At 44.9% G+C, this 12,974-nt stretch overlaps 1 protein-coding gene across 1 annotated transcript in view; it reads left to right on the top strand.

The window, feature by feature from the left end:
- Nucleotides 1-6,849, top strand: part of T265_11701 (hypothetical protein) — a gene marked incomplete at both ends in the record, with an annotated part of 9,464 nt that extends 2,615 nt beyond the window's left edge. The window contains 2 exons of the mRNA XM_009178422.1: nt 971-1,123; nt 6,696-6,849. Of these exons, the coding sequence (XP_009176686.1) occupies nt 971-1,123; nt 6,696-6,849 (307 nt within the window). The remainder of the gene's footprint in view (nt 1-970; nt 1,124-6,695) is intronic.
- Between the last annotated feature and the right edge of the window lie 6,125 nt (nt 6,850-12,974).

The following is a 12,974-nucleotide window of genomic DNA, read 5'->3' as shown; positions in this document are numbered from 1 at the left end:
AAACAGCTGTGCGGTGTTCCTCGGCATTTCAGCATCAGTGGCCTTCACTTTCAGGACGAAATTTCAAGAAAAATACAGCACACAAAATGAACAATGCGTGAGGGAAATCGGCTCAAAAGTGGTCCAAATGGTGCGGAAGACTTCGGTAGGAATGATACATGGATGACGATCGGAATATCCGTTTGTGTGAGTGTTATTCACTAGTGATCGAATATGTGCAGGTTATCAAGTCATAAAAATGGAACCGCTTAAAATGTCTAGTTTACATCATCTCGGTTCGAATGATCTCTACTCTGTCCTCAAACACATTCTGGAGCGTCCATATCAAAGAAAGGAGCACTGAGAACTCGAGTGCTCATTAGGACAAAAGTGATGTGAATGTGAGTTCTGTAATTGACAAAACCACGGTCAACATCACCACCTGTTAGCATTGCGTACTTGTCGTACAGTGGTTGTAGCCGCCACTCGGTGGCGCTCGTGAATCCAAGCTGTTGCCTTCAACGCATAGCTACCTTTCCCCCACCCACTTAAAAGTCCTTTGATAGACCTGTATTTACGAACCAATTCATAGTCCCAGCTACAAATGTGGAGAGTTGACTGTTTTAGAAAATGTTGAAGTTCATCGTCTCATTTCTGAGAGCAATAGTTTATCGATCCAAGCGATTTGGTTACAAGATTCGCTGATTGACTGCGGACCAAGAAACAATTACCAAAACTATTCACCATAGAAATAATCATTCATGTGCGAGACACTTTCGGTGCCAAGCTGCCACGGTGCCTGAAGGGATCATGGGAGTTGGGATACTGCCAGATCACCAGAGTTGAGTTCGAACCACGGACCTTCCGGTCAAGGAAACTCGAGTTTGAATTTTACCATTGCAAGTTAGAAAAGTCGCGGTCTATCTGGCCGGGGTGAAAGGAAGAGGCTTTCACCTGCGGAGTTGTTTATTTGAAAACACCAACTGAACAGTTACAGTCTATTGGACAGGGAAGCAAAACTCTCATTTGCATCTTGTTTACAAAAACGGAATATCCGTCTTCTCCTTGAACGCGTCTCTCTGAACTTTCCTGGATATTCATTGACTGTTGCTCAACTCCAAGCAAATACGACTCCACACATTTCGTAATAGATATCACTTTTCAAGAGACTCAAAGCGGATTTACGGGAAAACATACTACTCGCATAACTTCCCATCAATAGTATCACCGTTTCAGGGGTAGCAACGGCCAGCTGTCGTGAAATTTTAACCATAAGAAATGGCTCTATTCTCAAGCTTCGCGGTGTCCCCCCGCGTAACTGTCCAGAGTATCCCAATTTCCCCATTAAGGTGTAAATATACCGGTGACAATTAAGTTGGCTACATTTGTGACACTCCTGTAGTTTGCCCGAATCCACGCACTCTGGATTTATTTGAACTAACAGTTGAGCGTAATCGCACCTGCAAAAATCGATTAATAATTGATTACACGATTATCCTTCAGTGCATAGATGCTATACAATCGAAATAGCTGCGAGGGTTGAGACGTCACAACGTCGCTCAAACCTAGATAGGAGCATTCGAGAAGGTAAGGTCGGTTTAAGACTACGAGACAACCAATCAGCAGCTTTATGTTCTACCTACTGAAACATATTAGAGTAGTTAATCAGTACAACTCTGCTGCTCAACGCTATTTTGTCTTATACCACTTTGTTGTGCACCAAACCAGCCTGAGTGACTATTTTTGAAGGTGATACCGACCATGGTTTGAGAATGCATTAGCAAGGACTGCAACTTCATGCCTCGTGATGCCATTCACTCAGATCTCGAAACTCACCGGTGGGCTGTCGTCGGGTCGACTTGACTTGATATAACTTGACCTAATTCCAAACGAGTTGAAATGACTTGAGATGGCTTGAATCGATCTGACCAGTTCATGTGTCTGAACCAAACGGCTTCAGATATGTCTTTGAATGACAGTCACTTATAGGACGAACTTATGGCTCAGTAGAGCGTATCCTTCCCAAGAAATCTGCCAATTCGTGACAACGTGGAATTCAGCCACGTCTGATGACGCAATATGATTGAGAGGTGCGATTCTGGTCGGACATATCAGTGCAGAACGCGTTTTTGCCCCTAAAAACTTACTTAGAAGTTCACTGAACAACCTAAAAAGATCTGATAAACATAAGAAGGAACAAAGAGCTGCGGATTCCCCGGAACGTTTGACTCTTTGAAAGTTCGTCGCTGTTGCAGGTTTATTCATTAAAATGGCAGCCAAAATAATCATGGTAGACGGTCATCCTCCAAGGTCAACTGTTTTATTGGGGAAAGTGTCCAAAGAGCGATGTTCCACAAACAAGTGTTAGGAGGAAACAACTTTTCTAAGGACTTTTTTCCGTAGAAACAAACCCGCTGTCGTAGACAAAAAACTCATTCAAAATACACAGTGTCTGGAGTGAAAAGATGTCAAAAGCCTTTACTAAACAGGGCCCGAATCGAAAAATTAAGTTTCCATCACCTTAAAATACATGACTGACCTTCTATGGGCTTTTTTGGCGTATAGTGCAGGATCCACAATTAATTCAATTTTGACCTCGTCACAAGCGATCAATGAATACTCACCCCAAAATAACCACTGATCATTCCAAGAGGATTCATCGATTGCGAGGCCCAGAGCAAGGAAGCTCAAGCGCACACGAACGAACCTCCGGTAAACTGAACTGAACTGATGGTCATCAGTTTTTTTAAAGTTATCACGAAAAGCTTTACTTATCCGTTTTTAAATGTCCACCTAAACTTGTTGGGGTAATGTCTTCTTGAGGAGACAAAAATGCACACTTGTAGAAAGTTGTTCACGAAAGTGCTGAAACGAATTTCATCAATTTTTATGGCTTGAAAAGCGGGCTGACGAAGTTGGACATTAGTCTACTTGACACCAAGATAGTGAACATCGAAGTACCTATCTCCTGAGGAAATCTCCAACTTGGAAAGCCCTCATTGAGCAGACCTTCTTGCCGACTCGGATGTTTGTCCACTGCGTTGTCACCTCAAGGAGCCTCTTAATTACGTGACGTAATTATTTGTTTTCCTAGTCCTCAGGCTAGTTCATCACCCCTCCGTGACTGCTCAAGTTTCAAGACTGAACCGTTCTATTTTATACAAAGCCAACTCTACCTCAACCATTTCTATAGACGATTTGTTTACATTTATCCATGGACTTGTTGAAATTTTGTTCCACTTTGAACTGAACAATTTTCCCGCTTAATTTGTCCGATAGCACGCTGCCCTTCGTGTGCCATCCTGTGTTGCTAACTGCCCAAGGTTCAATCTAGCCGTAAGCCTTTCNTAAAGTTGTTCACAAGATTGCTAAGAAAAATCTCATCAATTTTTACGGCTTGAAAAACAGGCTGACGAAGTTGGACATCAGTTTACTTGACGTCAAGGTCGTCAAACTTCCGGTTACCTATCCCTTGAAGAAATCTCAATTTTGGAAAGTCTTCATTGGGTAGACCGTTTTGCTAACTCGGATTTTTGTCCATTGCATTGTCATCTGGAGGAGACCATTCTGAAAACGGATTCCTCAACTTGTGTTTGCGCATCCTGAGAGGAGAGGCTTTAGTACGACTATCCGGTGTCCGTTTCAGCTTTTTCGACTGACTACCGCTCAAGAGTTATAGCTGACGCATTCCTCCACCGGATGAGCGAACACCTGTCTACTGAGCTTGACTCAGACAATGTGGTTTGGCGTTAGATACGCACATAGCGCCCCCCGTTCGAAACTTCCACAGTTGGTGTGCCAAACAAGGGTAGGGAAACTGAGTGGTGCATGAGACCACAAGGATCCCTGGGCTACCAGTAATCGTCGCTGTTTTTACTGTTATGCAAGAGCACACTCTAAAGGCGAAATGCCTTTGCTAGAGTTTCTTATTCAGGTTTGGGTAGGCCAGCCGACCCCATTTCTCAACATTACAGTTTGCCCGAAATTTTCTACGTAAGACATTCGAAACTGACCCATTTGATGACTTCACTGTGGCTTGCCTCAAACGTTTTTTTAGTATCCTTTACGACACCATACCATAGAAATCAACCAGTTCTTTTAGTTCAATGAAGATTTATTTAAATGAACTAACCGGCACAAACAGACTTTGATGTAATATCGCTTGCCGAGTCGCCAAGAGTTCTTAGACAGTCGATTGTGGGATTACATCAATCAGTTTCGGCCACAATTCTTCACCCAGTTGATTCGAACCTGAATACCAAACGTGCGAATCAAGGTGATGGCGACAAAGCTAAATCACCCGTCCATCGTGTTCTCTTATTGAGCAGGTAAAAAAGAAGTCATTAGGAATGTTGCCAAGATATAAAAGTACTCTTCCTTATAAGCAAACACATGTGACGTTATTGAGTGCTCCTTGACTCCCGATTTCTCGCTCTATGGAGCTCTGCAGGTGGGCTTCAGATTATGAACGAATAACTTATGTGTATGGGCTCAAAAGACCTTGGAAATGGGTACTTTGTGACTAGTCGCGTGTAAATACTTTAGAAGTTGCTTCAGAACAGCCTATCTCTTGTCTGTGAGTGCACATCCGTACGGTAAAACCATACACTGATCACTAGGACACGTTCTTCATTTTGCTTACTGTTTCTGAGACTGAAACCGCTCAGGCTCGAACAAAGCTTCAGAATGGTTCCCGTCATTCTGTTACAGGAAAATAAGCAAGAACCTATCGTTGTCTAGCTAGGATAGTTTCACTTAGTTCGATGAAACAAAATGTGACCAAGTGTGGAATGGGTTGGAGGAACTTCAAAGCGGTGATATTGGTGTGGTGCTTAGTACAAGTGCTTCCTTCCTCTAGCCAATTGGCTTTCGGTTGCCGCTTGTGACTTAATCGGTATCCATGAGGCTTTTAAGATATAAGTCTGTTGAGCACACATTGTTTGCACCAAGGCTGTGGATGGTCCTCATGAAAGTGAATTTGCATCAAACGCGATGAATGTAAATCATTCTTACTCTGTCATTCAAGTAGTTGGGGTGTATGGGTGCCGAAATAAATCAATATTTTAAAAAGACAACTTGAATGTCAAATAGTCCTGCGCAAGATGTCTCTCGGTCCTCAGAATGTTCCCAATGATAACCTGATTATCAGTAATATGGGAGATTTCCTGGTTTGAATTGGAATATGCAAACGATTGGGGAAGACATTAGGTTGAAGATGGGGGAGAATATTGAGTACTATGTGGAAGGACCTAAAAAGCTCAAACGCGGAATTAGTAGAGTTTACAAGCGCCTGACACCGGCGATTCTCTAGTGGTTTTAAGCATAACGAAATTTCGGAAACTGGAAAAGCGATAAGGTCGCTCGTAGTTGATAATACATTCATGTTATTCCGCACACATACCACCTCGCTACGGGTCTCGCCAAGTTTGGGTTCAATCAGGGGGACGTGATCTTGTAACTGGTAAAATCATCCACCGACCTAAATTGCCATTTGACTGAAAGTTTACTTTTGCGCTTATATACCGTTCGTCATTAGTCTGATGAGCTCCAAGCAGAGCAGAATCGAGTGCAAGCGGTTCATGTGGGTCTGAGGTAATTGTTTTAATTTATCTGTGTCGAAAATCCGCTAGATTTGAAACTGACAGCTGTAACGCATTTGAAACCCGACTGTACTTGACTGTATGTCCATCATATGACATTATGTGTGCCTCTCCCTCCCTCTCTTCCCCTACTGCAGGTACCACGGACGAGTCACCACGGGCCCTGGACAGGGAAGAGTATCCCGCTTGTACACCCCCTAACTGACCTTGACCCAACCTTGTACTCTCTCTTCTTCCGGTTTCGGTTCGGGTTAACACACGTGCGTTGTTGCCACGCTCCGGTCTTCTTCCCTGTACCACCCGACCTGTGCGCATGTGTGCTGTGTATACTGTGTGGATTCATTGATACCAGTCCGTATATTTGCACATTTCAGAACTGACGTGTGCCGTCCTCTCGAACGTCGAATACCGCTGACTTCCTGACATCCCACGCTACACAGCATTGACCCAGTTGCGTTCACTGACCTTGCTATAAGTGTTTTCAGTTCATAAACTTATCTTTAACTCTGTTCTTGAATGATATTCCAGACAGGAGTTCCTGTAAATGACTGTGAAACAAAGTTACATCAAATAATTAATTGACCGGTGAAGTGTCTCATCACAAAATCCCATATAAGCCGACTTGATAGCTCGAATGTGTTCCGGGGTGGCTGTCTCCCGAAGGAGGGCACCGATGGGAGACGAAATGGCTTAATAGTCTTGTCACCGGGTTTCTTGAATCGTGTTCCGCGCGCGGCTTATTTATCAGCGAAATGCTACGGAAATGTGGCCAGAAACAAACAATCAGATTCCAAAATAACAGAGTTTATCTGCATTCGGCGTTCAGAAGCACCAGACTCATTGGGCTCAACCCAGAAGTGTGATGACTTCAGGTACGACGATCGTGCGTTACATTCACCATGGTTTTGCAGAGTAGCAATGAGCCGCTCTTTAGGTTGCCAACGCATTTTTAGCTACTATGATGAAAACGGACCTTGTTGACAGATGTCATACACTACTCATAAGGTTGCTGAAAACCTTTCGACAGCCCATGACCGGTTTCGCCCTTCTTGGAGCTCGTCAGATAGGGGCGGTTCCCGAGTTTCCGTCAACCTTATGTTTTCCATCGATTATCAGCAACCTAAGAGTAGGGTATTACGGCTATAGATGTATCACGATATCTCGAAAATCGTGCCGACTTGAACATGAGACGGCCTGCTACAGCACATTCAGTTGCTTGAAAAAATCACAACCGAAAGATTCAGCTTGGTTTCAGCTGAGTCTGTCGTAAAACCAAATAGGTTTGCAAACGGATATATCAGGCTTTAGTAATCTTTTTCTGATTAACTTGAGTAAAACGCACCTGAAGACGACAGGCACGTCGAAAATAGATGGACAATTCGAGCTGGGTTCAGGTGACACTCACACCAGTACACCTCGACTAAACGAAAAAATCCGTACTTGAACTATTGAAAGTCTGTGAACTGAAGTATGTGCGGTGGCCATTTGGTCTCAGTTCATACAATTTTGAGCTTAGAAGCGATAATGATATCTTGTTCTCGTCTCCATTGTGAATGCGATTTTGTATACTTTCATTGCGGCTGGTCCCTTCACCGAGCCTGGCAATCGGCCAGACATGCGAGGAGAAATCGCAACTGAGTGGTTTGATGGGTGATTATTTCATTTATGCTTGCAGTTAATTAGTATCTAAGGTGTAGTTGACATCCACACCATGATTAGCAATATGAGGATTGAATGGAACTTTATTTGATTGCCCATTTCAGGACTGGCTTCGCTTGGCCGATCAATGGAAGCAAACAAAAATTAACTTAATCGAGTCTAAGGGGTCCTCGGATTTGGAAATTTACGGGAAGTAAGTTCACTTCAGCCTCCAACTTCACATCGCCATGAAACTTTCCACGGCCATCGTAGGCAGATTTAGCTAAGCTATGGTAACCATTAAAAATGGGACTTCCACGCCTATACTAGACCTTAAATACGAATAAACAAGTTTCAGCAGATCTGCTACCATCTCGGGGATCTTACGGTTTCGAAGCAATGTCATCAAATTCTGAAACTTTTGTAAATATTTCCTTCATTCCAACTATGGTTTCAAAGAAATTTAGGGTGTGCGTCTAAGGATGGGCCTTTGCGTTGTGACCATGTTACTTTGCATTCGGTTGCGACCGATTTGTCTGACTAGACGGACAGATCAAGTGCACTTGATCATCACAAAATTTACTCATTTGAGCTTCCAATATTAAGACGAAGTACCAACCTTGTGCATTCCTTGGTTCATCCAGGAAACTGGAATTTACGTGTGGTACTTAAAGCGAGCTGCTACCCTTCCAAATTCCNATTTTGTTCAATTTGCAGACTTCAACGTGCCTACTTTCCGTCAAATGGGACATGGGGCACCCAGCACCTTAAACTTGCCTGTCCCTCCTGTCGAAGCTTTTTTCCCAAGAATTCATGCAAAAAACCACAGCTTAGGATGAGATTGTGTGTTTCAAAATCCGCTCTCCAGGTGCGTCATGAACCCGAAGCAATAGCTCATTTTTTATGGCGTTGGAGTTGCACTTGGTCCAAAGGCTGAGGACATTTCACTGAGTTTTATCCAACCAAACAGTCATCTTTACACTGTAGGTTGCCAGCTTCGAATAAAAGCGGTGTAGTTTGATGCAATAAATCGGTGTTTGCTGGCCATATTTCCCAAAGACTGCGGTTTTGAGTCTGAGAAAGACCGTTTTTCGCAAGATCTCTTGCGAATGCATTGGTCAGCAAGAATAACAGACACAGTCATCCTGGCGGATCATGCCACTCCTCAAGTTGGGCGACTAACCCAGCAGAAGCATGATTTATTGACCGACTAAGAGTCAATCAGCAGAGTGCGGATGCGCCATTTTTACTCGTATGGAGGATGTCGTCCGTTCCTGGCCAGTACGAACTACCAGCACAAGCATTTACATCCGGTCATTAGAAGAGCACCAACCTCAAGCCAATCATGGACTAAGTCAGCTCATGCGGTTATCAACCACCAGTGGAAAGCCACCAGTCTGTAATACACATTCTGACTATCAGTTGAAGGCTATTGTCTAATGGGGTACGCATAATGACTTTACTTTTTTAGCGGGTTGCATTATAGCATCGCTTCCCGTCATCATTACATGGACGGAGAAAGAGCAGTTTCATTTACCAGCCTGGCCAAATCTGGCTAGGAAGCTGCTAGAACCGCAATCCTGCGTTAATGATGGATATTTTTCGGAGGTTGAACAGAAGCGGTTCAAGTGAGCCACGCCCGACTCTAAGTTATGAACGTTGGGTATGGTCGGAATCAGTAGGTAATGTTACCGCTGGAAAGTCCATGTTAGCCGTGAGTGACTCCGATGACACACGCACGTCCCCCAAACCCCGAATAACCAAGAGCTTGAAGAGTCAGAGAGAACTCTTGTTAATTACAGGGTCCAAGGAGATGAAGGTCTTCGTTTCGGGCAAAAGCTGCGCCCCATTTTAGTAAATCCGATCAACCGGTCAAAACAAATATTACTGGCAGAAAAATCTGCGAAAGAAGCGGTTCAAGTGAGCCACGCTCGACACTTTAAGAAATTTCCCTCTTGCCGTCCGACTCTAAGATATGAATGTTTGATATAGTCGGAATCAGCAGGTATTATTACCGCTGGAAAATCCATATTAGCCGTGAGTGACTCCGATGACACACGCATGTCCCTCAAACCCTGAATAACCAAGATTTTGAAGAATGAGAGTGAACACTTGTTAATTACAGGGGCCGAGGAGATGGAGGTCTTCGTATCGGCAATAGCTGCGTCCTATTTCAGAAAATCCGATCAACCAATCGAACTAAATATTTCTGGCAGAAGAAGTTGCGGAAAAGATTCAACTAAACTCTACTCAGGACTCGCTTTCTGGAGTGATGAGCCCTAAAGAAAAGCTCTGCTGTGCTCCTACGACACATCTGAAAAATTCCAACAAATCTGAAATGGAAGTCGGCACCAGCCCACGGCCAGCGACGGAAGAACAGAGTGCAATTTTCCTTGTCCGAAGCCATATAGCACAATGTCCTCGTGGTGGCACTGGTGAAGCCTCAGTGAAATCTGACAACAATTTGGAAGATTTGGGAGAAAATGAGTGCCAGCAAAATGGATCTCCTCGAACGTCATTCTGGTTTTAAGAAAGTGCCGAGGAATATTATGCAAAAGCCATAGATGCAAAGCCCTTTACTCATCGCATCCAAGGTGCTGCTTTGCAATATTTCAATAGGCTTTATCGATTGGTGGTGGAGACAGATTCAAGAGAATCAAGCCGAGTCTCGCACGGGCCTAGAATGCATAAATAACCTCTCTATTTTGTACCAAGTTCTTGAATCAGACCACTCTTTTGAAGGCCCAAAGTTTGCCAATTTTTTCGAGGCAAAGGCTGCTTTGACTATTTTGATCGTCTGGTGTCTGGCGATTAGGAGCAATCAGCCCATATTTGCATCACTTAAAACGGTCCCATGTGTTTGGGCATGAAGATACATCCAGCTTCGGGTTGACAGTATGCCAATCACCGACGGGAACAAACACTGTCAATAATATTATCCACCCAGCGGCATAAGACAAGGCTTCGCTCTTGCATTTTTTCTTCAACATTTGCGTTGGGTTAAAATTTCCCAGCCAGCCTCCGGAAACTCTGGCGTTGAAATGATCTTGGACGCTTGACCACAGGCACTGAGTATGAGGATGATATCATCCTTCCTGGTTCAGGTCCTACAAAATACAAGGCAAAATAAATAGTTTTAACACGACTTTGTAATCTCCTCACACCTGCAAAATGTAGAGTGCTGCTACAATACCGAGATTGATAAAACCTGGCCTGTATGCTCACAGACGAGCTCGTCTACATGGCAGATTAATTTATCCACCTGGGCAGTTGTGTGAGTTGCGTTCAACTGGATGGAAAGGAGATGACTCCTTCAGTTGGAAATCCAGGGCGAACCTCTGTCAAAGCAGAATTTTAGGTGCGATGGCGCCATCCTACTGCTTCATGGACTACACACATGATCTCTACGCACAGATGGCATTTGGTAGCTGTCGGTGTTTGCCAATCGGCGCCTCCAAAACGTTAGTTGGGTCTGGTAGGAATATCGGATCGGTAGTGCTGAGGTACGCTAGACGAGTTTATGAGGAAGGAATTCTATCACGACATACAAACTACCCACGCCTCATGAGCAACGCTAGTTACTGCATGCACTTCGTGTGTCAGAAGACCGTCAGCTTATGAGAGCTTATCCATTTGTCCAGCTTTGTAATGCTCGGAAGCCTCAGTGAAGTAATAAGTGGATTCAAATTAATTTGAAGTAGTTATGATTACCCCATGATAACCTCATCATTTAATTCACCCATATAGTATTGATCTTCGCCTTCTATAACCATATTAGTAGCACTGTTTATTCTCAACTTCGCCTGAGACTCACCTTGCCACCAGGGCCGCTCCGTCCTGCAGTGGTACATTGAATTGTGTGTATGGCTGAATTCCACGCAGCTGAAATACATACGTGTGCGTTTTCCCGCCCCGTCTGATGACCTACCTTGACACCTTCTGTCGTGATTTCCGTGTGATTTCGTCGCTAATCAGAATCATTTAGGTGGGTTCGAGGGGGGAGACGATCGCCACCTACAGTATCGGGTTAACATTACACTGGCTGTATCGTCCTCTCTTTGATTTTTGAATTTCCCTACGTTTCTTCTGTCCCTATTTGTAACCTTCGCCCCATTTATGTGTTCAGTGAGTGTGTAGGAACTAGCGTTTGTTTGTCCCTACAACTTCACTCATTTGACATTGAAGTCATCTGGCCATTTTGTGATCGACATTCTGCACGTGTGACTGTCTCACGTGAGAGCCTGTTTGCCCATTTGTTTCGTACTTTCGGAGTTCAACTGGAGTATATACGGCCGAGATTTGTATATTTTGTGTGCTGACGTCTTACTTTAACGTTACCCAAGGATCGCCCTCTAGAGGCGCAAAAGCTGGGCCAGAGGTGATCAAGGGTAGAGGCATGACGCCATTTCAGCCGACCCCAAACTCATGGCCAAGCCGATGGTGGCCATACCCCCTTGTGCCCCCGAAACCGTGACGGCGCAACCGGCCGCGTCTCCGGACAGCAGTTTTTACTCGACCACCATAGACCCCTCGTTCACCGAAGGTAGTGATACTCAGTAAGAGGAAAGCCTCACATGAAAGCAGCGCTAAAAGTACATGGAGCTATCAACGCTCATTTCCGTAACAACTCGACCAGGTGCAGCCATGAATTCCTCACCAAAGTCACAGCTTCTGAACTGGACTGGGTCAGATTTGCAGGGACGTGCAGTAAAGCCCACCGACAAATCAACCACATGCGTTGAACTTGACATTAAGGAGTCCTGCACCAACCGTACGACCATCAAGAATGTGAAACTGCAAGATCGGAAAACTGCTGGTTGGTTTCAATGTGCAGTCCTCTGCGGAAACGAGCCCCATGAGAGCGCCACCAAAAACATTACTTCTTGATGCCGCCGCCCAGCGCTCAGGACCCCACAGGGACACCTTTCCGGTCAAACCGCGCCAAAACGCCAAAGAAACCAGAAAGGCGATGGCTTGCCGCATATCTTTGATCAACCGCAAATCTGGTCGCTAAAACGGTGGTGCTGAATGAGCCGCAAGCAGCAACGGTCGAAATTTACACCCACGAGGGAAAACTTCGTCCCACAGAGGTAAAAGGCCCGAACAATCCGGGCTTTCGCGTGGCGAAGAAACCCCTCAAAAAAAGCGTCCCCGGAAACCACCAAAACAGGAAGCAGATGATTATGCCCCAGAGGCCACTTTGAAGCCTTGGACACAAACCCGGCGCACAGCTATTAATACTGCTTACCTCTCTGATCACCCAGTTCTCGGCTCGTCACCCTCGGAGGCAGCAGAGACAGTGTTGAAATGCCTGTCCACACACTGCCTCAGTTTTTTCAACAAACTTTGCGATATTAAACAGTCAACTTGCCTTTAACAATCGTCCATAATTGCATTCACAGAGACCTGGCTCACATCAGATATCTCTGACGTGGAGATCTTGATAGATGTTTACTCTGTCTATTGAGCTGATTCAAAACAAAAGAAGGCTAGTGGGGTTGCTTTGTGTTTACATGCGGCCCTGCCCATCCCAATTGTTCTCTCTGACACCACTCCTGCGCCTTTTTACGATGCGCTTTGGATCCACATCCCGCTGCGCGGGTCCGATACTCTCCCTCTCGGTTTGGCCTACTGTAGACCCTCGAGTCCCACTGAAGATTAGCAATTCCTCATACGAGCCCTTGAGCAACTGCTCTCCAGCCACCACTTCAGTCATCTCCTGCTGGTAGGTGACTTAAACGCTCCAAAGGGCTCCTA

Source organism: Opisthorchis viverrini (assembly GCF_000715545.1).
Source record: "Opisthorchis viverrini unplaced genomic scaffold opera_v5_556, whole genome shotgun sequence".
Lineage (NCBI taxonomy): Eukaryota > Metazoa > Platyhelminthes > Trematoda > Opisthorchiida > Opisthorchiidae > Opisthorchis > Opisthorchis viverrini.
Note: the sequence above shows the minus strand (reverse complement) of the source record. Positions and strands in the feature narration are given on the sequence as shown.